Source organism: Aquarana catesbeiana, linkage group LG02 (assembly GCF_042186555.1).
Source record: "Aquarana catesbeiana isolate 2022-GZ linkage group LG02, ASM4218655v1, whole genome shotgun sequence".
Taxonomy (NCBI): Eukaryota; Metazoa; Chordata; class Amphibia; order Anura; family Ranidae; genus Aquarana; species Aquarana catesbeiana.
In genome coordinates this window covers 2,038,938-2,064,899 of record NC_133325.1, presented here as the reverse complement: position 1 = coordinate 2,064,899, position 25,962 = coordinate 2,038,938, and the positions used below count along the sequence as shown (strand labels likewise).

At 43.1% G+C, this 25,962-nt stretch overlaps 2 protein-coding genes across 2 annotated transcripts in view; one reads left to right on the top strand and one right to left on the bottom strand.

The window, feature by feature from the left end:
* Nucleotides 1-25,962, top strand: part of LOC141130067 (uncharacterized) — a 587,573-nt gene that overhangs the window by 493,795 nt on the left and 67,816 nt on the right.
* On the bottom strand, nt 18,347-19,192 carry LOC141129554 (uncharacterized; the record flags this gene model as incomplete). The annotated part of the gene is made up of 1 exon (XM_073617652.1): nt 18,347-19,192. A coding segment is annotated over one exon (846 nt), but the record flags the coding sequence as incomplete, so codon positions are not given.

Here is a 25,962-nt window from a genome sequence, read left to right as displayed (position 1 = left end):
AATCCTTGTTTCACTAAAAACCCCAAATTGTCAAAAAACATTTGTCATTGGGACAGAAAGTGAGGTAAAATCTTCTGAAGAGGAGCACAGACAACAAAACAAATGTCACAGATAACCCTTCCCTATGTTTTCCAAAAAGCTTAAAAATCGATTTTTTTTGGCTGGAGTTACAGTCCCTGTCTTGTTTGCACCGCCTGTATACTGCTGTTCAAAGTATATAGGGCCTGAGGGCCCCACGCCTTTCATTTTTTTAATTTGGGTGCGGGGTTCCCCTTAATATCCATACAGGACCCAAAGGGCCTGGCAATAGACTGGGGGGTACCCATGCCATTTGTCTCACTGATTTTCATCCATATTGCCGGGACCCGACATTACATTAAAGCCGCAAGCAGTTTTTAAATGACTTTTTTTCCTTTAAAAATGACATTTTGTGCAGGGACTGTTCTAAGCACGGAAACATGCGCCACTTTACAGGCATACTATAGACACCCCCCAGGTACGATATTTAAAGGAATATTTCACTGCTCCCGAAAAAATGGCCGTTTTTAAAACTCCTTTTGCATTAATACATGTCCCCTGGGGCAGGACTCGGGTCCCCAAACTCTTTTTAGGACAATACCATGCAAATTAGCCTTTAAAATGAGCACTTTTGATTTTGAACGTTCGAGTCCCATAGACGTCAATGGGGTTCTAACATTCGTGCAAATTTTCGGTCCGTTCGCAGGTTCTGGTGCGAACCGAACCTGGGGGATGTTCGGCTCATCCCTACTCTGCAATAACCTGCTGATCTTGCTGATAAACCGTTATTGCCTGGTGATTTCCTGTTTGTAAGACCGCTGGCTGCTATTCCTCCTGTACTCCCAGCCAGCGGACTTGTCAATGCCCACCTGTAGTTCTGTAAAGTGGGGAGAGGGACTTGTATTTCCGCCTGGCTCGCTGTAATGGGCAGAGGGGGTCTCACATCCCCCGGTCTGTGCCGCCTATTAAGGTGGTGTCCGCCTCCTTTTCTCCCTGCTCCTCCCTGCCATCACCGCCCCCCCATTGCCACCGCCCGCCATCTCTCTCCAGTGCAGAGCGGGGAGAGTTACCACAGATCATCGGGATGACAGAGCGGATCTCGGGCTGACAGTTGTTGTTGGTAAAAACACCTCCCTGTACCGGCATTGGAACAGTGTGCTCTGCGTTGTCTATCACAATGCCGGTACAGGGAGGCGGGGCTGTATGGCGAGTGGTGATTTCACCAACAACAAATGTCGGCCTGAGATCCGCTCTGTCATCCCGATGTCATAATAAGTTGTGCTTTTTTAACCTCCCTGGCGGTATTCCTGAGTCTGGCTCGGGGTGGATTTTTCATACCAAAAGCGGTATCCCCGAGCCAGACTCGGGCTTGCATCGCAGGATCCAGGAAGAGTTTACTTACCTTGTCCCCTGGTTCCTGCGATGCCTCTCCGCTGTGATCGGCGAGCCGCTGTGTCTCGCTCTATTCACAGTGCCGAGCTCCGTTCCCTGCGAGCGTTGCGACGCACGGGGACGGAGTTCGGCGGTAAATTCAAAAGTGAAACACACAGTATAGATACAGTATACTGTAATCTTACTGATTACAGTACTGTATCAAATAATGACACATCCCCTTTGTCCCTAGTGGTCTGTCCAGTGTCCTGCATGCAGTTTTATATATATAAAAACTGTTCTTTCTGCCAGGAAACTGGAGATTGTCCATAGCAACCAAAACTGTCTCTTTACATCAAAAGTGGTTTTAGACCAGCTAGAAAAAAGCGATAATAAATTATAATCACTTGCAGAATTGAGCGATAGTGATTTGTGAGGAGATCCGTCATCAAACACTAAAAGTAACAAAAGCTACAATTCTGCAACTGAGCAAATTTCAGTGTTTTTGATTTGATTACATTATTATATAATTTTTGTTATTATTATATTATTATTTGTTATAATTATTTATAGTTATTTATTATATTATAATTTTTTATTTCGTTTTTCAAACTTTATCATACCCGGGATGTCTACTAGACTCTTGTTTGGACAGATTTAAGTGAACTATTCCTAAGAATTACAGGCCTACAATATAAAACGCCAAATTTCTGTGCAAAATAATGGTATCGCTTTCAGCACCTAAAATCTGAAATAATCATACCGCCAGGGAGGTTAAGGACAAGTTTCCCGCACAGTAATTATTATTGAGTAATTTTTAACAAGGATATTTTTAAGATACAAAATCAATCTATATGACACAGTCTATGCATATGAAACTTATTCACGGAGACATGTGATCATACAAAATAGTTACATTTATTGGTTGACAAAAACAAATAATCACATGAAATTAAAATACCGATTGCGTTATATGAACGTCTTGAAAATCAATAAAAACACTTGTAAAATTGGGCGTATCGTCCCTTTGACATAATACCACCATGATAACTTCTCGGTAGAATCAATAACCTTGACAATGAAACAGAACGTCTGTATTTCACACGTACAACCATTACTAGACTGCAGGTAAGTAAGTGGTTAACAATGTGAAATAAATTAGACGTTTGTTTTGTCAATAATTGTGGCAACTATGCAAAAAGAAAAATATAATGAAAAATTTGAATCTTTAGAGAAAAATCTGCAAGGCGGTTATTGATTTGGGAGAATGATTATTAATTGTATAACATTCAATAATTCAATATTTGTGAGATAAAATCAACATGACATAATTACCCATTCCAAAATGGCTACTGTTCCTATTGGCTGGTTACCAGAGTTAAGATGGCTGCCGTGGCTTTCAACATGGATACTCTTAAAGAGGATTTACTTCTTGTGACCTCCGAGTTCTAAGTATTAGGTGTTGAGGAATCTTCATGAATGTAAAGATATGTATTGATGCATGGTGCATGAGTGTCAGTCTGTCTGGGAGTGTGTGTATCTCCCAGTGTCCCCCCTCTGGGTGGATCCCTGACCTTCTTCCTGAGCTCTCCCCTTGAGCTTTCCTTTTTTTTTTCTTTATGGCATCTCAATTGCCTCTAAATACCATTTCAGATAATGAGACCATAAAAATTATAATGGCTCTGCCCCAAAAGGATGTGGCTTCTTTTCTATTGGTTAATGAAAAACTTAATCATTTACCTTTCCTGGAAATTTAGTGAGTTCAAATAATACCACCTTTAACCACCAGGTGTCTCACATGTGTTTTGAGTTTATCTTTTTAAGTTAATACGTTCTATTTTCATGTGTATAATGGTGAGAAGAGTATATACCTTTAAATATTCTGGTAATCGGTCTTATATAAAATACACTTAGTGTGCTGCCTTTGCAAGCTAATTACGTTTTAAATACTTATATAGAATGTGTAGTTTACCACTGCCATCTAGTGGCCAACGTCTGTAGCAGCTTTATCTTCAGTCATGTAAATTTCTCATACAAGATGTGACCTTTGGTTCAGGAAGTTCTTCAGCCATTTTACATGGATGCAGCATGTCTGTTTCTCTCCCAAGGGGCTTGAGACATCATCACCTGTAAGTGTCTTTCTGTTGTGTCATCTGTCATGTATGCTATATTAGTTATTCTATGTGTACTGATATCTTGTTATTGTATTGTATTGCAGTTTCACAAAAACTAAAAATAATCAAGAAATAAAGTCGGATTACTTCGGTAGACAAATCAAGCATTGGGCTTCCGTTTACTGGAGTCTCTGACAAGTGTTTAGCTGTCCGTTTAGAACCACACATAGTCAGTGTTTTCGGAGCGGAACAGTGAAAAGGTGATAGCGCAACAAGCCTGGAGATATTAGTCTCTGCACAGACAGAATGAGTCTAAGATCGGGAAGACAGTATAAGGCTGAAGATCAGCTACCCGGGACACATCAAGGCAGGGAGAGCATGCCAAGTGTCCAGCAAGACGATATACGCTCACACTCGTCTAAATCAACAAGGTCCGGTCAGATTTTATTTACTTTTAGTCAGAGCTCATGCCAAAGCAGAGGCAGCTCGGGTCAAGCTAGAATTTGCCGAGAAAGAGGCTGCCATTATAAAAGAAAAATCAGAGCAGGAAGCAAAGTTGCATATACTTCAGTGTCAGTGCGCAGCCGCCACTGCAGCAGCAGAGGCCGCAGCTTATGCTGATATTGAGCGGTCTGGAAGTGGGTCTATCCACGAAGGCCCAGATGTGCCTGAAAAACCCTGTTCCTCAGCAGAACGTACAAAGTAGTATGTCCAAGAACTTTTAAACAGCAATGCAACGAAACAGTTTCCCAATCCAGAGTCAGCTGAATTTAAACCAGAACCAGCAGAACCCCTGAGTGTACGAAAACAAACCCATGAAGCCAGCAATGCCAGAACATTTAAAGATGAACCATTAGAGACATATAGGAATGGGCCAAGTAAATCCTTACTGCAGCAACCCAAACACCAGAGTGCACAAGATGTCACTAAATATCTTATCCGTAAAGAGATGGTTAATTCAGGCTTTCTCAAGTTCGATGACTCCCCCGAGAATTACTGGGCATGGAAGTCTTCTTTTCTGAATGCAGTCAAAGACTTAGAATTACCAGCAGCTGAGATGCTAGACCTGATGATAAAATGGCTTGGGATTGAGTCAGCAGAGCATGCAAGAAGGATGCGCAGGATACACATATTTAACCCTTCAGCAGGATTTGATATGGCCTGGCAAAGGCTAGAGGAAAGATATGGATCACCAGAAGCAATTGAAGGTGCTCTAATGAAAAGACTGGAGTCTTTCCCTAAACTAAACAATAGAGACAATTTCAAATTGCAAGAGCTGGGTGATATACTTTGGGAAGTCCAGTGTGCCAAAGAAGAAGGCTATTTAAGAGAACTTGCACATTTAGATACCGCTAGCGGTACTAAGCCTATAGTGGAGAAACTACCTCACAACCTACAAGAAAAATGGTTGAGTGTTGGAGCCAAATACAAAGAAGATCATGATGTCCCTTTTCCCCCATTCTTTCTGTTTTCTAGGTTTGTACAGCAGCAAGCTAAGATCAGGTGTGATCCCAGCTTTTGCTTCATCACCAACAGTCAACTACCGAAAGCAGAAAAGCCACCTAGAGCCTTCCATAGGACTTCAGTGATCGCCCATAAGACAACTGTACCCTCTGAGGACCCAGACTGTCAAAGCAGCTACAAGGTAAACACCTTTGAAGACCCTGACAGACTTTGCCCACTTCATAAAAAGCCCCACCCCCTAAACAAGTGCAAAGAGTTCAAAAGTAAACCTGTCAAGGAAAGGATAGCCTTTCTTAGACAAAATGGCATCTGCTTCAAGTGTTGTGGATCCACTAAATATGTAGAGAAAAGACTGCAAAATACAAGCGGTTTGCTCAGAATGTGGCAGTAATAGACACATCACAGCTTTACACCCTGATACTTTGCACCGACCATTAGAGGTCACAGAAGCCCCAAAAGGTGGGGACAGGGAGCAAAAAGATAATTCATCTACCCCAGTTATGTCCAAATGCAAGGAAATCTGTGGTGAAAGTATAACTCCACGTTCATGTTCCAAGATCTGCCTAGCAACAGTGTACCCCACAGGGGAAAAGCAAAAAGCAGTTAAGATGTATGTGGTTCTGGATGAACAGAGTAACAGGTCACTGGCAAGGTCAGACTTTTTTGATGCTTTCAACATTACATCGAGTGCAGTTCCATACACCCTAAAGACATGTGCAGGAGTGATGGAAACTTCAGGAAGAAGAGCTACCGACTTTACTATCGAGTCTCTTGACAAGAGAGTCCATCTCTCACTTCCCACCTTGATAGAGTGTGATATGTTACCAGACGATAAAGCAGAGATACCTTCACCAGAAGTGGCCCTTCATCATCCTCATCTCAATTCGATATCACACCTTATTCCAGCTATCCAGAAAGATGCCTCTATTTTTCTACTTCTTGGAAGAGACATTCTACAGGTACATAAGGTACGCCAACAAATTAATGGGCCCTTTAATGCCCCCTATGCTCAAAGACTTGACCTAGGGTGGGTTATAGTAGGAGAAGTTTGTCTAGGAGCAACACATCGGCCTGACAGCGTCAATACTTCAAAGACATCTGTGCTAGTGAATGGGCGCTCATCCCTTCTTAGTCCGTGTCAGAACAGCTTTGTCATCAAAGAAACCCTAAAACCATACTGTGACTCTCCTTCTAATTACAATAGAGACATTAGTAGTGGCATGAAGACTGACACTTTAGGGAACTCAGTGTTCCAGCGAACAAAAGATGATGACAAACAAGCAATGTCCATAGATGATCAAGCCTTTCTCAATATCATGGATAAAGAGACTTTCCAAGATGAAAACAATAACTGGGTAGCTCCTTTACCTTTTTGCACACCCAGGTGTTATTTACCTAGTAACAGAGAGCAAGCCATGAAGTGCCTGAACGCACTACGTAAAACTTTGCAAAGAAAACCTGAAGTGAAAAAAGACTTTACAGAATTCATCAAAAGGATGCTTGACAACAATCATGCTGAAGTAGCACCATCACTGGACGAAGGTAAAGAACACTGGTATCTGCCAATGTTTGGCGTTTACCATCCACACAAGCCAGAACAAATAATGCCCCGTACACACGGTCGGATTTTCCGACAGAAAATGTGTGATAGGACCTTGTCGGAAATTCTGACCGTGTGTAGGCTCCATCACACATTTTCCATTGGATTTTCCGACACACAAAGTTGGAGAGCAGGATATAAAATTTTACGACAACAAAATCCGTTGTCGGAAATTCCGATCGTGTGTACACAAATCCGACGGACAAAGTGCCACGCATGCTCAGAATAAATAAGGAGATGAAAGCTATTGGCCACTGCCCCCTTTAACCTTCCCGACGTACATGTTTTACGTCACCGCGTTCAGAATGATTGGATTTTCCGACAACTTTGTGTGACCGTGTGTATTCAAGACAAGTTTGAGCCAACATCCGTCGGAAAAAATCCTAGGATTTTGTTGTCGGAATGTCCGAACAAAGTCCGACCATATGTACGGGGCATTAGAGTTGTGTTCGACTCCAGTGCTCAACATGAAGGTGTTTCATTAAATGGTGTTCTGCTGAGTGGCCCAGATCTAAACAACACACTTCTGTCCTCTTATGCTTCAGGAAAGAGCCTATTGCCTTCACAGGGGATGTGCAACAGATGTTTTATTGTTTTTTAGTGAGAGAGGACCATCGTGATTACCTGCGTTTCCTGTGGCACAAGGATAACGACATAGATAAAGATGTGACAGAGTATAGAATGAGGGTGCATGTTTTTGGTAATAGCCCTTCTCCTGCTGTTGCCATATACTGCATGCGCAAAGCTGCCCAGAAAGGTGCACAACATTATGGTCAAGATGCCAAAAGCCTTGTGATGAGACATTTCTATGTAGACGATGGACTTGCTTCAGCTAGCACACCTGAAGGGGCAATCAACATTCTTAACAAAGCAAAACAAATGCTGCGACTACATAAGATAGCTTCTAACAGCAAACAAGTCATGGAAGCTTTCACCGCAGAAGACAGAGCTAAGAATCTCAAAGACCTTTGCCTGGGAACAGACACCCTTCCTTTACAGAAGAGTTTAGGCCTATACTGGGATATAGAGAAGGACCGTTTTGTTTTTCAGGTTTCTTCAGTAGAAAAGCAATTCACGAGAAGAGGAATTCTATCCACTGTGAACAGTCTCTACGATCCTCTCGGGTTTGTAGCACCTGTCACCATAAAAGGTAAGGCCTTAGTTCGTGAACTGTCAAGTGGAGAAAGTGAGCTGGATGCCTTACTTCCACAAGAGAGACTCCATGAGTGGGTCCAATGGACAGAGTCTTTACAATCCTTACAATGTTTACAAATACCCAGATGTTATGTTCCTGTTTCATTGTCACAAGCCTGCAAAAGGGAACTGTACATTTTTTCAGATGCATCTGTTACAGCAATAGGTGCAGTTGCTTACTTAAAGGTAAGCAATGGAGGAAATGTCTGTCATGTTGGATTTGTTATGGGAAAATCCAAACTGAGTCCTAGGCCGGCACATACAATTCCACGCCTAGAGTTATGTGCAGCCCTACTAGCAGTTGAACTGTATGAGCTAGTGAGAGATGAGATGGACCTAAGCCTAGATGCTGTGAAATTCTTTACAGACAGTAAAACAGTCTTAGGCTATACCTGTAACACTACCAAGTAGGGATGAGCCGAACACCCCCCTGTTCGGTTCGCACCAGAACATGCAAACAGAAAAAAAGTTCGCTCGAACACGCGAACACCGTTAAAGTCTATGGGACACGAACATGAATAATCAAAAGTGCTAATTTTAAAGGCTTATATGCAAGTTATTATCATAAAAAGTGTTTGGGGACCCGGGTCCTGCCCCAGGGGACATGGATCAATGCAAAAAAAAGTTTTAAAAACGGACGTTTTTTCAGGAGCAGTGATTTTAATAATGCTTAAAGTCAAACAATAAAAGTTAATATCCCTTTAAATTTCGTACCTGGGGGGTGTCTATAGTATGCCTGTAAAGGGGTGCATGTTTTCCGTGTTTAGAACAGTCTGACAGCAAAATGACATTTCGAAGGAAAAATTCCATTTAAAACTACCCGCATCTATTGCATTGCCGACAATACACATAGAAGTTCATTGATAAAAACGGCATGGGAATTCAACACAGACAAACCCCAAACCAAAATTTAAAAAAAAAATGACGTGGGAGTCCCCCTAAATTCCATACAAGGCCCTTCAGGTCTGGTATGGATATTAAGGGGAACCCCGGCCAAAATTTAAAAAAAAAATGACGTGGGGTTCCCCCTAAATTCCATACCAGACCCTTCAGGTCTGGTATGGATTTTAAGGGGAACCCCGCGCCAAAAAAAAAAAAAAACGGCGTGGGGTCCCCCCAAAAATCCATACCAGACCCTTATCTGAGCACACAACCTGGCAGGCCGCAGGAAAAGAGGGGGGGCGAGAGTGCGCACCCCCCCTGAACCGTACCAGGCCACATGCCCTCAACATTGGGAGGGTGCTTTGGGGTAGCCCCCCAAAACACCTTGTCCCCATGTTGATGAGGACAAGGGCCTCATCCCCACAACCCTGGCCGGTGGTTGTGGGGGTCTGCGGGCGGGGGCTTATCGGAATCTGGAAGCCCCCTTTAACAAGGGGACCCCCAGAGACAGTTTTTGACAATTCCTTTATTTAAATGCTTCTTCTTTCTTCTATCTTCCTTCATCTTCTTCTTCTGGTTCTTCTGGTTCTTCCCCTGGCGTTCTCATCCAGCATCTCCTCCACGGCGTCTTCTATCTTCTTCTCCTCGGGCCGCTCCGCACCCATGGCATGGGGGGAGGCTCCTGCTCTTCTCTTCGTTTTCTTCTCTTCTTCCTTTTTCTCTTCTTCTCTTCTTCATTTTCTTCTCTGGGCCGCTCCGCACCCATGGCATGGGGGGAGGCTCCCGCTCTTCTCTTCATCTTCTTCTTCATCCTCTTCTCTTCTTCCTTCTTCTCTTCTTCATTTTCTTCTCCGGGCCGCTCTGCACCCATGCTGGCATGGAGGGAGGCTCCCACTGTGTGACGGAGTCTCCTCGTCTGACGGTTCTTAAATAACGGGGGGCGGGGCCACCCAGTGACCCCACCCCCCCTCTGACACACGGTGACTTGACGGGACTTCCCTGTGACGTCATGGGGAATGCCACAGGGAAGTCCCGTCATGTCCCGTGCGTCAGAGGGGGCGGGGTCACCGGGTGGCCCCTGCCCCCCGTTATTTAAGAACCGTCAGACGAGAAGATGCCGTCACACAGCGGGAGCCTCCCTCCATGCCAGCATGGATGCGGAGTGGCCCGGAGAAGAAAATGAAGAAGAGAAGAAGGAAGAAGAGAAGAGGATGAAGAAGAAGATGAAGAGAAGAGCGGGAGCCTCCCCCCACGCCATGGGTGCAGAGCGGCCCGAGGAGAAGAAGATAGAAGACGCCGTGGAGGAGATGCTGGACGAGAACGCCGGAGGAAGAACCAGAAGAGCTAGAAGAACCAGAAGAAGAAGATGAAAGAAGATAGAAGAAAGAAGAAGCATTTAAATAAAGGAATTGTCAAAAACTGTCTCTTGTAATTTTTAACATTTTTGACAGTTTTTTAGTGAAATGGTAGGAATAAGTACCCCCTTACCATTTCACACAGGGGGGGCTGGGATCTAGGGGTTCCCTTGTTAAAGGGGGCTTCCAGATTCCGATAAGCCCCCCGCCCGCAGACCCCCACAACCACCGGCCAGGGTTGTGGGGATGAGGCCCTTGTCCTCATCAACATGGGGACAAGGTGTTTTGGGGGGCTACCCCAAAGCACCCTCCCAATGTTGAGGGCATGTGGCCTGGTACGGTTCAGGAGGGGGGGCCGCATTCTCATCCCCCCTCTTTTCCTGCGGCCTGCCAGGTTGCGTGCTCGGATAAGGGTCTGGTATGGATTTTTGGGGGGACCCCACGCCGTTTGTTTTTTTTGTGGCGCGGGGTTCCCCTTAAAATCCATACCAGACCTGAAGGGTCTGGTATGGAATTTAGGGGGAACCCCACGTCATTTTTTTAAAAAATTTTGGCCAGGGTTCCCCTTAATATCCATACCAGACCTGAAGGGCCTGGTATGGAATTTAGGGGGACTCCCATGTCATTTTTTTTTTAATTTTGGTTCGGGGTTTCCCTGTGTTGAATTCCCATGCCGTTTTTATCAATGAACTTCTATGTGTATTGTCGGCAATGCAATAGCCGCGGGTAGTTTTACATGGAATTTTTCATTCAAAATGTCATTTTGCTGTCAGACTGTTCTAAACACGGGAAACATGCGCCCCTTTACAGGCATACTATAGACACCCCCCAGGTACGAAATTCAAAGGGATATTATACTTTTATTGTTTGACTTTAAGCATTATTAAAATCACTGCTCCTGAAAAAACGTCCGTTTTTAAAACTTTTTTTTGTATTGATCCATGTCCCCTGGGGCAGGACTCGGGTCCCCAAACACTTTTTGTGACAATAACTTGCATATAAGCCTTTAAAATTAGCACTTTTGATTTCTCCCATAGACTTTTAAAGGGTGTGCTGCGGCATTCGAATTTGCCGCGAACACCCCAAATTGTTCACTGTTCGGCGAACTTGCGAACAGCCAATGTTCGAGTCGAACATGAGTTCGACTCGAACTCGAAGCTCATCCCTACTACCAAGAGATTCTTCTTATATGTTTCCAATCGGGTGAATATGATCAGAGAAGCAACCTGTCCAGAGCAATGGTTCTATGTGCCCTCAGAACAAAATCCTGCAGATTATGCTACCAGGCCTACACAGATAGCTTGCCTTCAGGACTCTATATGGTTCTCAGGCCGACATTTTCTGTATCAGACAGTTGTAGATAATCCTGATAACACCAATGTTTACTCTTTAGTGGAACCCGAAGCTGATCCTGAAATTAGGTCAGTAGTAGTAAGCTTCAGCACTAAAGCTGTTGACACTAGACTGCAGTTACATTGCTTCGAAAGATTTTCCAACTGGAGGAGACTAAACAGGGTCATAGCAAGACTAATCCATGTTGCGAAAAGCTTCCAGAAGAAAACCAATGATGATCGACCCGGAAGCTGGGGAGTTTTCCATGAAAGAGTCAGTTTAGAAGAACTTTCACAAGCCAAGAAAGTCATAATTTCTTCTGTACAACATACATATTTCAGGCAAGAATATGACTGCATTGAACTACAAAAGACGCTTCCAAAACATAGCCGTCTTACAAAACTCAGTCCCTTTATAGATCAAGATGGACTATTGAGAGTAGGTGGCCGTTTATCCTTTGGCACGCTGTCAGATGAGGAGAAGCAGCCTGTCATCATTCCTCATGATCACAATATTGCTACTTTGATTGTAAGACATTATCACGATCAAATAGTTCACCAAGGGCGCAACATAACAGAAGGTGCAATCCGAGCTGCAGGTTTCTGGATTCTTGGTGGAAAACGTCTAGTGTCTGCAATCGTTCACAAATGTGTCATGTGTCGTAAGCTCAGAGGGAGATTGGAAAGCCAAAAGATGGCAGAGTTACCAAAAGATAGAGTCAATCCTGAGCCTCCATTCACTAGTGTGGGTGTTGATGTGTTTGGTCCCTGGGCAGTTGTAACACGCCGAACTAGAGGAGGTAGCGCTGACAACAAACGTTGGGCTGTTCTTTTCACGTGTCTTTCTACAAGAGCAGTGCATATAGAATTGATTGAGTCCATGTCAGCATCCAGTTTCATCAACGCCCTAAGAAGACTATTTTCTGTTCGTGGTCCGGCTAAGTTAATTCGCTCGGACAGAGGTACTAATTTTGTAGGAGCATGCAAGGAACTGCATATATGTTCAAATGATGTAGAACTTCTAGACTATCTTGAAGACAAAGGATGCACATGGATCTTTAACACTCCCCACTCATCTCACATGGAAGGTGCTTGGGAAAGGTTAATAGGTGTAGCTAGGCGCATTTTGGATGCAATGTTACTCCAAGCTAAACCTACTCTTTGACTCATGACTTTGAGTACTTTCATGGCAGAAGTTATGGCCATCATTAATGCAAGACCTTTGGTACCCATATCTACAGATCCAGATAATCCAACAGTTCTCACTCCTGCTATGCTCTTGACCCAAAAGGTAGACTCTGTGTCGGCCCCTTGTGGAGATTTTAGTACAACAGAACTTCATGTAAAGCAATGGAAACAAGTCCAGTGTCTGGCTGATACGTTTTGGAAGAGATGGAGGAGAGATTACTTGTTTACCTTACAAAGTCGCAGGAAATGGGATAAGACCAGTCCCAATGTTAAAGTTGGAGATGTTGTGTTATTGAAAGATGGTCAAGAAAGCAGAAACAACTGGCCTATGGGAATTGTCACTAATACGTTGCCAAGTAAAGATGGTTATGTCAGAAAGGTTGAAGTCAAAGTGACAAAACAAGGGACTGTTAAAGTGTACGCCAGACCAGTTTCAGATGTCATTGTTCTCCTTTGAACAGGTATTTCTGTTATGTTGTTGACACAATACATAATATAGAGCTTGTCACTGACAGCTTTCAGATGTGACTTTCGCCAAGAGTTAAAATTCATCCTGTGGATTACAATTGGCATTGGAGTTAGTTTGGCCTAGTGCGGCTTCTCCAATCTGAAGATGGGTTTATGGACAAAACTATTTCTTCATGCGGGCTTCCAGCTTGAAGTACCATAGCCAAGAGACACGATATTGTGGACTCATGTTTTAGTTTATGTTACCAGTTCTAGACGGGAACGTATTTTCTTATGAGTGTGTTTTTCCCTGTACAGTAGATATGTATAAGTAGTGATATAATGTATTATATCAGACAGGGAGTGTGCTGCCTTTGCAAGCTAATTACGTTATAATTACTTATATAGAATGTGTAGTTTACCACTGCCATCTAGTGGCCAAAGTCTGTAGCAGCTTTATCTTCAGTCATGTAAATTTCTCATACAAGATGTGACCTTTGGTTCAGGAAGTTCTTCAGCCATTTTAGATTTGTCATTCTACATGGATGCAGCATGTCTGTTTCTCTCCCAAGGGGCTTGAGACATCATCACCTGTAAGTGTCTTTCTGTTGTGTCATCTGTCATTTATGCTGGATTAGTTATTCTATGTGTACTGATATCTTGTTATTGTATTGTATTGCAGTTTCATAAAAACTAAAAATAATCAAGAAATAAAGTTGGATTACTTCGGTAGACAAATCAAGCATTGGGCTTCCGTTTACTGGAGTCTCTGACAAGTGTTTAGCTGTCCGTTTAGAACCACACATAGTCAGTGTTTTGAGAGCGGAACACTTAGTATAAGTTTGATTAGTCACCATTACATAATTTGGTTATATATCTGTATCTCTATAAATGAATATCTATAAAACTAGTCTATCTATGAAATACACATGTTGTTATATATATTAATCAATACTACCTAAAAATGATTATCTGTATGGATACCTGTATAATTCTGATATCTCCAATGAATATTTGTTTATCTAAACATTCTTATATAGTTATAATTATATGTTTCTCCTAATACCAATTCGTTTCTTAAAACACTTCTACTTATAAAATCACACTTTCATATATATTTTCTTTATACCAAACTTGTTGGGTCCGCAAATACTAAAATTATCATATGTCTCTGTGACCTCCATTACCATACATTATTTGAAATGACTTATAATAACCATATAGGTACTTATAAAATATTTCTGACTTGCACAAACTTCAAATCTTTCCCACCATGTGTTAAATTGAACTTAGTTCAAGGGATGTTTAGATAGTTTAGCTCAGTTTGTCCAAATAGTTCCTAAAAATTCACACAATAGATTTTGTTGGCCAAGGTGTTGGCTATTTAAACAGTTCCTCACTCGAACACAATAGGTTTTGGATGGACACAAGTGTATTCTATGTGATAACAGTCTGTATCACCTTGTTTCCTATGGTTGTAAGGGTAGTTTTTGTTTATCCACTAAAACCATGTAAATATCTCCTTGTTTTGTGACGGAGAACTACCAATGTTCCATCGAGTTTCTGTCTCAAGGTAGGCTTGTAAAACTTTAAGAGATGGTTGATGCATTAAGCTTTGTAAAGTGTATGAGTTCACCTATTTTGCATTAAATGGTTCCAAGAGGGGAACAGTTCAATTATTGCAAAATCACAGTTCATCTACTTTTTGAGGCCTGAGCAACTCTCATATTTCCGCCAGTAAATATAAAATGTATTTCTTCATTAATTCGCAACACCAATGATCTCTAACTATCACTGTTCTGCATTGATGAGCACCGATAAGCTGCACTGATAAGCTGCACTGATACGGCTGCACTGATGGGCACTGATAAGCTTCACTGGTGAGAACTGATAAGCTGCACTAATAAGGCTGCAGTGATGGGCACTGATAAGCTGCATTGGTGAGACCACACTGATAAGCTTCACTGATGAACACTGATAAGCTGCACTGATAAGCTGCACTGATGAGGCTGCACTGATAAGCAGTGGACACCATATTGTGGTGATATTGAAGTTTATTGAGATTTTCATACATTAGAGGGTTCCACCATTATTGATTAGTAAGTTAGCGCTGCACTTTTTTGTTTTTTTTCTCATGGTGACATTTACTTGTATCACACACTGATGTAAAGCAGCATGTCCCGGCTCTCTCTGTAGTGTGGATAGGGATGTGCTCCTATACATCATACAAGCACTGATTACTGATAGAAAGATCTCAAAGCTGCATGAGGAGGAGGAATATTTCTAATACTGAATTACAGCAGAGTACAGAGTGTATAATATATCATTATAGGATGTGTGTACAGTTCAGTAATGATTACATAAATCATGTAAGGGAAATATGTTGCTGTGTCTGGAGAGGAGATCACAGACATGCTTTACAGTTATAAGAATTTCCCCTCACTGTCTGTGTTGTGCTCAGCAGTGTGTCTACAGAATGAGGGGCGTGATTTATGGTGAAGTGGGTGTGTTCACATTTATATGTACAGGCCTAGTGTACCTCCCACATTCACTGCAATTTGCAAAGCATGATGGGAAATGTAGTTTAATGACAGTGTAAAGAGAGGGGAGAGGATATGATGTCATCACTGTTCTAACAGATCCTCCCGGGCAGAATACAGGAAACATTTTTTGAACTACAGAGCTGAAAATTCAATTTGACTTTTCTCTTCAATGGTAAAGAATTTCACAAATGTAATAACTGTTTAGTGTTTTGTGTGTGTGGGGGGGGTGTACTAATGGGGGATTTTTTTTGCCAATCCCTGGGGTTCTGCTTTAAAAATGCAAAAAGACCTCTGGCAGTAAAGGAGGTAAGGTGAGCTAGATGGGATCACTCTTCTGTGGTCACACTCTAAACATTAGAGCTCCCCCTAGCTGCAGCCTGGTAATAGCATTGCTAGGAGGTCTATTCATTGAGCTGCTCCATACTTCCCGTCTTTAACCACTTCCCACCCACCATATAGCAAAATGACAGCCAGGAAGTGGTTTCATTATCCTGACTGAGCGTCATGTGACATCCAGCAGGATAAGCCGCGACACACCGAATTCTGAAACACCGCATCTCCGATGGAGGTAAAGAGCCTCTGATGGAGACTCTTTACCACGTGATCAGCTGTGTCCAATCACATCTAATCACAGTGTAAACAGGAAAAGCCGTGTTCACACTGACAGGTGTGAGTAGAGGAGAGCCAATCGGCTGCTCTCCTAACAGGGGGGTCAGCGCTGATTGATTATCAGTGCAGCCCCCCGAAGATGCCCACCCAGGACCACCAGGGATGCCCACCCATGGCCACCAAGTAAACCTACTAGAGCCCACCAAGGATGGCAATCATTGCTCATTAGGGATGGCACTCTGTGCCCATCAGTGATGCCTGCCAGCGCCTCTGATCAGTGCTGTCTATCCGTGCCACCCATCAGTGCCGCCTCTACGTACCCTCCAGTGCCACCTATCAGTGCCGCCTCTATGTGCCCTCCAGTGCCACCTATCAGTGCTGTATATCAGTGCTGTATATCAGTGCCACCTATCAGTGCTGTATATCAGTGCTGACTATCAGTGCCGCCAATACGTGCCCTCCAGTGCCACTTGAGTGCCCATCAGTGCTGCCTATCAGTGCCGCATATAAGTGCCACCTCATCAGTGCCCATCAGTGAAGGAGAAAACTTATTTATTTACAAACTTTGTAACAGAAACGAAGAAAAACTTTTTTTTTATTTCAAAATCAATCGCTCTTTTTTATTTGTAGTGCAAAAAATAAAAACTGCAGAAGTAATGAAATACCTCCAAAAGAAAACTCTATTTGTGGGGAAAAAAATGTTGTTTGGGTACAGCGTCACATGACCGTGCAATTGTCATTGAAAATGTGAGAGCGCTGAAAGCTGAAAATTGGTCTGGGCAGGAAGGTGTATAAGTGTCCGGGATTGAAGAGGTTAAAAAAAACCCCATCTCCTGACATTTAGGGGTCTCCTAGTAAAATCAGCACACAGTACACACATTACACATTGTTAGGCACATAGGTATCCCTTTCAATGCCCCTAGATGTTATCCCCTTCCCAGCCAGTGTCATTCGTACAGTGACAGTGTATAGTATTAGCACTGATCTCTGTATTAGTGTCACTGGTGATGTCAGTGTCAGCTAGTCAGTTCCCACCCAGCGTCCGCCGCACTATCACAGTCCTACTATAAGTCACCGATCACCACCATTACCGGTATAATAATAAAAAAAAATTCCAGTATATATCCCATACTTTGTAGATGCTATAAAACTTTCACACAAACCAATTAATATACATTTTTAGGATTTTTTTTATTGCCAAAGACAAGTAGCAGAATACATTTTGGCCAAAATTTATGAAGACATTTTTTTTTTAATTTATTCGATATGTATTATAGCAGAAAGTAAAAAGAAAAATGATTAACGTTTTTTAATTTATATAAAATAAAAATAAATATATTAAAAATAATTTTATATATATATATATATTATACCGTATATAATGTATTATGTAATACAAAAAAGTTAAAACGTAATTTCCAGCGCTATTTAGCACAGCGCTAAATTTGAAAAAATGGCCTGGTCATGAAGGGGGGGGGGGAAACCTTCCAGAGCTGAAGTGGTTAACAAAGTGATTTCCTATGATGGTCAGCTCCCTCTAGTGGCCATAGTGAAGTATTTTTCGTAGAAGGCCCCCATCAGTAAAAATACAACAATACCGCACCATGATCACTAGATGGAGCCAATGATCATAGGAAATCACTGTATGAAATAAAATATGGACAACATTCATTACAGCTGGGTGAATTCTTGTCATATTCATTCAACAATTTTAAAAAAATGAGAACACTAAGTGCTTGCAAAGCTTACATCACATATCAATGAAAGGCAATGACTCCATTTTTATATTTTAATCGTTTTTATTGGAAGTTCTCTTATTGAACAATCAGTTACAAAATACAAAGTGTTACAAATCACAAGTGACATTGTCCATCCTTGTTTAGATAGACACAGCACATTGACATGGAGTGATAAAACACAATATAAGTGGGATATTTGTGAGACAAGTCCTCCCTGTGTACGGGCCAATAATAAAGGACATCCAGGGACTCACACCCCCCTTCACACACTCATCACAAATATATCCCCCTGCTTCTTATATGATGGAGATCAGCCATGGAGTATATCTGAGGTGTATATCAGGGTGTACTTCTTCCCCACATGAGAGCTGTGATGTCCAGCAACATTCATATAGAAGACATTTCCCGCACTCAAGTCACTAATACACCTCGGGGGTTGTGTGGGATCCCTGATGTACAGGAAGACCAGACTTCAGTGAGGAACAGCTCCCTCACTCAGGACAGGAATATGGCGTTTCCCTCGTGTGAGATCTCCGATGTGTGGAAAGATAGGACTTCCTTGAAAAACATTTCCCGCACTCAGGACAGGAATATGGCTTCTCCCCCGTGTGAGATCGCTGATGTCTGTAAAAATTGGAGTTGTCTGCAAAACATTTCCCGCACTCAACACAGGAATATGGCTTCTCCCCTGTGTGAGATCTCTGATGCGTGTAAAAAATGGACTTGTCTGAAAAACATTTCCCGCACTCAGGACAGGAATACGGCTTTTCCCCCGTGTGAGATCTCTGATGTGTGGAAAGATTGGACATCTCTGAAAAACATTTCCCGCACTCAGAACATGAATACGGCTTCTCCCCTGTGTGAGATCTCTGATGTGTGGAAAGATGGGACTTCTGTGAAAAACATTTCCCGCATTCTGAACAGGAATACGGCTTCTCCCCTGTGTGAGATCTCTGATGTGTGGAAAGAATGGACTTGTCTGAAAAACATTTCCCGCATTCAGAACAGGAATACGGCTTCTCCCCTGTGTGAGATCTCTGATGTCTGCAAAGATTGGACTTCCTTGAAAAACATTTCCCGCACTCAGAACAGGAATACGGCTTTTCAGCCGTGTGAGATCTCTGATGTAAGGAAAGATAATACTTCTGTGAAAAACATTTCCCACACTCAGAACAGGAATACGGCTTCTCCCCCGTGTGAGATCTCTGATGTGTGGAAAGATAAGACTTGTCTGAAAAACATTTCCCGCACTCAGGACAGGAATACGGCCTCTCTCCTATGTGAGATCTTTTATGCACATTAAGACGGTATTTATAATGGAAACACTTCCCACACTCAGGACAGGAAAACCTCTTATCTGTTGGAAGGACGGCACCGTCCCTCACAGTCTGAGGTTCCTTGGGATAAGAGGAATACGATGGTCCATCTACACTGTGTGGTGCCGGATGGACATTTGAGGTGGTCGGGTTTTCTCCTGGACTATACTGTGTGATTTCCTCATCTTCTACTTTACAGTCTGGAGACAAAGTGAGACAATCCTCTGAGGTTTTCCTCATCTCCCGTCCATCTACTAAAATAGAAATACAAAGATTATTACTAGACATGAGCAGATTGGTTCCCCTAAATCAGGACTCCGCCCACATCAGGCAGCTTTGTCTCTGAGGATCTTACAATTCCCCCCTCAAGGTAATTAGTAAATGGGTCCTCTGATCTCCTACCAGTTCATTTCTTTATTCATGGACCTTAGTCAGAGAGTGAGGACACAACGAGAACTGTCTTTTATAGGAGTGACAGTGATGAGGGGATTATAGGACGAGTGTCCCCACCCCCTCTATCACTCATTGCCATCTTCCCAACACAAGAAGTCCTGAACTCCCTGATTTAGTCATGAATAACAGCGGGGCTGAGCCCCACCAGAGGTCAGAGAGTGAGGATGGGGGGAGAACAACCAAGATGAAGACTGAACTGATCCTGAAGACCACCATCATTGGGTTATTGGCTCCTCCCTCATTATCACTTTCTGTTTAAGGTTCCAAAGTTTGAGGATGTTATCACATTTTTATCAACATGTAAACATCTGTGCTCCAATCACATCATCAGATATAAAATCAAACCACTATAATCTGATTCCACCCTGAAATGAAATAAGTAATCAGGAAGCTGCTCACATAATACCCAGATATGAGGTATAACAGAATTCCTCCAAAATATGCAGCGCTGGCCCTTTAAATCATATACAAAAAACGCACCACAGATGAGGTCATCAGGGGCTTGATCACTGATCCAATCCCTGATGTGATGATGTCAGTACATTGGGTGGAGCATAGCAATCTAACATCATCACGCCCATTGCGGCTGGACCGAGCACCGAGGAGATACACTGTGCATGTCTACCGATGTGTGTGACAGATATTTCTATGTAATAAAGTGAGAGATGTTATAGATCTATACTATGTGGAGAGTTCTTCTTGTCTCGGGTCTGAGACTATACAGCGGGGTCAGCAACCTGTAGATCACGACTACCTGACTGGTAGATCTCGGTCTGAGCTTGCTGACCTGCCGATGTCTCCTCTGTAGTGCCACCTCCAGTGCCATGCGGAGTGATACCAACTGCACTCCACCTCTAATCCCAGCTAGTGGTCTCCAGAATGGTGCCAGCAGCAGAAGGAAGATATCTTCAGGTCAAGGTGAAGCAATACACTGAGCATATTAGTATAAGGCTGCTTTCACAGTGATGTGCTGTGGTTTACCCACACCGTGGGTGCAGTGCAGTGTACCTGCAGCTTTCCTGGAGTTTGCTGCACTTATCCATAGACTTCTATTATATCCTGCGGGTTTGCTGCACTTATCTATAGACTTCTATTATATCCTGCAGGTTTGCTGCACTTATCCATAGACTTCTATTATATCCTGCGGGTTTGCTGCACTTAGCCATAGACTTCTATTATATCCTGCGGGTTTGCTGCACTTAGCCATAGACTTCTATTATATCCTGCGGGTTTGCTGCACTTAGCCATAGACTTCTATTATATCCTGCGGGTTTGCTGCACTTAGCCATAGACTTCTATTATATCCTGCGGGTTTTCTGCACTTAGCCATAGACTTCTATTATATCCTGCGGGTTTGCTGCACTTAGCCATAGACTTCTATTATAGTCTGCAGGTTTGCTGGACTTTCTGAATGCAGGAGATTTGATACGCTTTCAGAAAGTGCCCCACACCTGCAGGATATAACAGAAGTCTATGACAAAATGCAGCTAACCCAGGACAGTTGCAGATGCACTGCGTTGCACCTGTGGTGCAGGTAAACTGCAGCACATCAGTGTGAAAGCAGCCTTATTGGGTGCTCAGAACAGTAAGGGTTCATTTACATTTGTAGTTTGAGGGGTGGTAAAACCCCTGCCCCAACCACATCCCCTTTAGCTGCAGTGGCCAGGGGTGTACATATGTCGTAGCCGCAGCAGGAGTTATATGCATTGTCATGGTTGGTGGATGTCATGGTTGATGGATGTCATGGTTGGTGGGTTTCATGGTTGGTGGGTGTCATGGTTGGTGGGTGTCATGGTTGGTGGGTGTCATGGTTGGTGGATGTCATGGATGGTGGATGTCATGGATGGTAGGTGTCATGGTTAGTGGATGTCATGGTTGGTGGGTGATATGGTTGGTGGGTGACATGGTTGATTGGTGTCATGGTTGGTGGGTGACATGGTTGTCATGGTTGGTGGATGTCATGGTTGATGGGTGTCATGGTTGATGGGTGTCATGGTTGGTGGGTGTCATGGTTGGTGGGTGACATGGTTGGTGGCTGCCATGGTTGATGGGTGCATTGGTTGGTGGGTGTCATGGTTGGCATGGTTGGTGGGTGTCATGGTTGATGGGTGTCGCACCTACCAAGCATAACCCATTCAAGTGAATGAGGCCACTCTGCAAGTTCCCTGCAACCTTGTGCAGTACAGAAAGGAAGGGTTTAAAGCAGGCAGCATTGTTGCTTTCTCACCACCTGCTTTAACCCTTTGGACCTTACAGAAGCATGAAATTGTGGGGCGCATGCAGAGTGCCCTTATTTACTTAAATGGGTTAAAATTGGCAGGTGGTACACTGCTGCTCTTCTGAAAAGCGATCCAAGTGTATTTGACAGGTGGTGAGGAGGTGATATGTTGCCTCCTCACCACCTAATTTACATCCATGATTGTGGTGCAATGCACACTATTTTGACACAGTAGTATGGCAATTAGAGGTTTAAATCAGGTTTGAGGAGGTGACACTTGGCAATACTGTGCCTGGTGATCTTTGACTTCTCCCATGTTGTTCAGGTAGATCTCCTCCTCGTTAAGGTTGCCTACCCCTGCTATACAGACATATCCCTCCACCCGGCACTGCCAGCAAACAAGAGAATTCCTCTGTCAGAGATCTCGCTAGATACGGGTATGGGACAGAATGTAAGACACATACCTCAGATGTCTAAGACAAGCAACACCTACAGAGAAAATCAATATTTACTGCCAGCTGAACCCCCAGAATCTCCATAAATCCATCCTAGATACATGAACTGTGTCTGCAGCACAGAGAAGGAAGATTATCCAATAGAAATACATGAATACAGGACAGAGAACACAGCTCAGGAAAGTGACCAGGGTATTAAAGGCTGATATAACCCAGTCCCCACCCTACTCTGGACCAATAAGTGAGCAGTATGGGTGGAGAAATGTATTTTGTGTTAATGACCGACCTGTTCTGATCTCTGTAGGAGTGTCCTCCTCTATAAATGTCCCCGTTATTCCATCCTCCTCCTTAGACTGCTGATCATCCCTCACATACATCTCTTCTTCTTCTGCTTTAACCTCAAATTTCATATCGATTGGATCTCCACTCTAAATGAAGAAAATGGGAGAAAATATCATCTGTAACATATAAGCTGTATTACTGTGACATCACATATATAAAATCCACACATCTCCATCCATGTTCTAGATGCTCCATTCCACCAACATTGTAATAATGATTGATGGTGTGATCTTCCTGTGTGGAATCCCATGAATACAGAGGATGGGAACATCTCTCTGGGGGGTTCATGTAGCTGGATGATTCCACCATGGTGTCCCGGTACACATCTTTGTGTTCTTTTAGGAACTTTGACTCCTCCATAACCCCATCCTCATCATCCTCCTCTTTTATCTCTTCTTTAACATCAGCTTCAGAATCACTGAGTTTTCCACTCTGAATATTTAATAAAAATGACATCAATTATAATGTAGTAAGGTCCCGGGCCCCCTTTGGTCTAATAAGAACCACCAGAGTTAGGCAGAGCTGACATCCTTCTATGCAGAGTACGTTAAGAGGCATGGTGGGTGCAAGATAAGGTAGATTAATGGGCTACATAGACTTCTTGAATGCAAAGAGATTTATTGTCTCTTGAACAGAACTGTGGGAGAGAGGGTTAGGCCAGGACACCCTTAGTAGTTGCAATGTTAATTGGCAGATTCAGAAACTTCTATAGGTAGACAGCCATGCAGAGAAAGGCATCCAGCAAGATGCCACATCTGCACAAGTAAGGCCACCATCTTCTATGGCAACAGTCTTATAACAGTTTCTAACACACGTTGTAATGAACTTCTTCACTTCCTCTACAATTTCCCCTTATAATTCTTCACTCCACTGAGCTCCCAGTCTCTCTCACTACACTCACTGATCCACTGCCACTCGATCCCTTGAGCTCCTCCAATCTTCTCACACAGTATCTTCCTCAAGCATCACCCCCACCTCCCTGCTGGGTCCCTAGCTTGGCACTCACAGATACTCCTCAAGTGTCACCCCACTGGCCGGCTCAGTCCCTGGCTTTACACACAAGGCTTTTCTGCAAGCATCACCACAGCTGGCTGGGTCCCTGGCTTGGCACCTGCTGAAGTTTCCCAATTCTTCACCATCCCCGGTTGGTGAGAATGCTGTTCCAGTACTTGCTTCAGCTACTCACAGTGGTCCCTGGTAATAAGGTGGATAGTCCATTAGTGGTGACAGATTCAACTCTACCTCCGTCCACAGCTGGTTCTCTGGCCGGCAGAACCGTCACTTCTGGTTGGACTGCAAGCCGCTGTCCCAACCCTTCACTGCTCTCTTGCTTCTGGATAGGCCCTCAGACAGCCTAGCAGCCAGACGTCCCTGAGATAGGCCTCAGGCATTGGCCTAGCAGCCCGGGGCTGCACAACACACATTCACCCAGACAGCCATTCAGGTGGCACAGAGCACACATCACTTGACCTCACCCAAATAAATAGGCTCTCCAAGCAGGCCAAGGAATTCAAGAAAATCCCTGCCCATTGGCTGAGACACCCCATCTATTCCTAATTTGTCCTTGCAATGTCCTTGTCTTAAATAATTCCACCGGATACCTGGCCACCTAGTGACAGGAGAAAAAAGTGCAGCAATTCTAGAATTAGGGTGAGATCAATTGGCAAAGGCAACTATCACTCAGCAAATAAATTTAGGAGCAACCCTGCCTAAAACATCAGCTTGCTACATCCTCCCCCTGCCTAGAAAACTACATCTCGGAGTTTGCAGAAAAAAAATAATAATTTGAGCCCTCAAGCCTGAGAATGAATGTCCTGGCAAAAACTGGGATTTGTGGGGAAACAAGTAAAGGAATAATAATAACAGTAATACAAGGGGTGTACCACATGAAATAAACATATGTAACACATACATAAGCTATTGGTAGTTCTCAAAAGGCAGATAAATATCAGACATTATGTACAATTTATGTGTGGTATACCACCCAAACAACTGAGGGAATTTTGCGAACAGGCAAAAGTCTATGGGACCCGAAAATGAAAAATCGAAAGTGCTCATTTTAACCTCCCTGGCGGTATGATTATTTCAGATTTTAGGTGCTGAAAGTGGTACCATTATTTTGCACAGAAATTTGGTGTTTTATATTGTAGGCCTGTATTTCTTAGGAATAGTTCACTTAAATCTGTCCAAACCAGAGTCTAGTAGACATCCCGGGTATGATAAAGTTTGAAAAACGAAATAAAAAATTATAATATAATAAATAACTATAAATAATTATAACAAATAATAATATAATAATAATAAAAATTATTCAATAATGTAATCAAATCAATTTCCCCACAAATCACTATCGCTCAATTCTGCGAGTGATTCTAATTTATTATCGCTGTTTTCTAGCTGGTCTAAAGCCACTTTTGATGTAAAGAGACAGTTTTGGTTGCTATGGACAATCTCCAGTTTCCTGGCAGAAAGAACAGTTTTTATAATATAAAACTGCATGCAGGACACTGGACAGACCACTAGGGACAAAGGGGATGTGTAATTATTTGATACAGTACTGTAATCTGTAAGATTACAGTATACTGTATCTGTACTGTGTGTTTCAGAATTTGCCGCCGAACTCCGTCCCCGTGCGTCGCAACGCTCGCAGGGAACGGAGCTCGGCACTGTGAATCGAGCGAGACACGGCGGCTCGCCGATCACAGCAGGGAGACATCGCAGGATCCAGGGGACAAGGTAAGTAAACTCTTCCTGGATCCTGCGATGCAATCCCGAGTCTGGCTCGGGGATACCGCTTTTGGTATTGAAAATCCACCCCGAGCCAGACTCGGGAATACCGCCAGGGGGGTTAAAGGCTTATATGTAAGTTATTGTCATAAAAAGTGTTTGGGGACCCGGGTCCTGCCCCAGGGGACATGTAACAATGCAAAAAAAGTTTTTTTTTTTCAGGAGCAGTGATTTTAATAATGCTTAAAGTGATACAATTAAAATGAAATATTCCTTTAAATATTGTTCCTGGGTGGTGTCCTTAGTCTGCCTTTAAAGTAGCGCATCTTTCCCGTGTTTATAACAGTACCAGAGCAAAATGACATTTTTAAAGGAAAAAATTTCATTTAAAATTGCTTGCGACTGTAATGTATTGTCGAGTCCCAGCAATATACATAAAAATCATCCCCCCAGTCCATTACCAGGCCCTTTGGGTCTTGTATGAATATTAAGGGAACCCTGCACCAGAAATTAAACAAAAAAATTGCGTGGGGGACCCCCCAAAATCCAAACCAGGCCCTTCAGGTCTGGTATAGATTTTAAGGAGAACCCTGCGC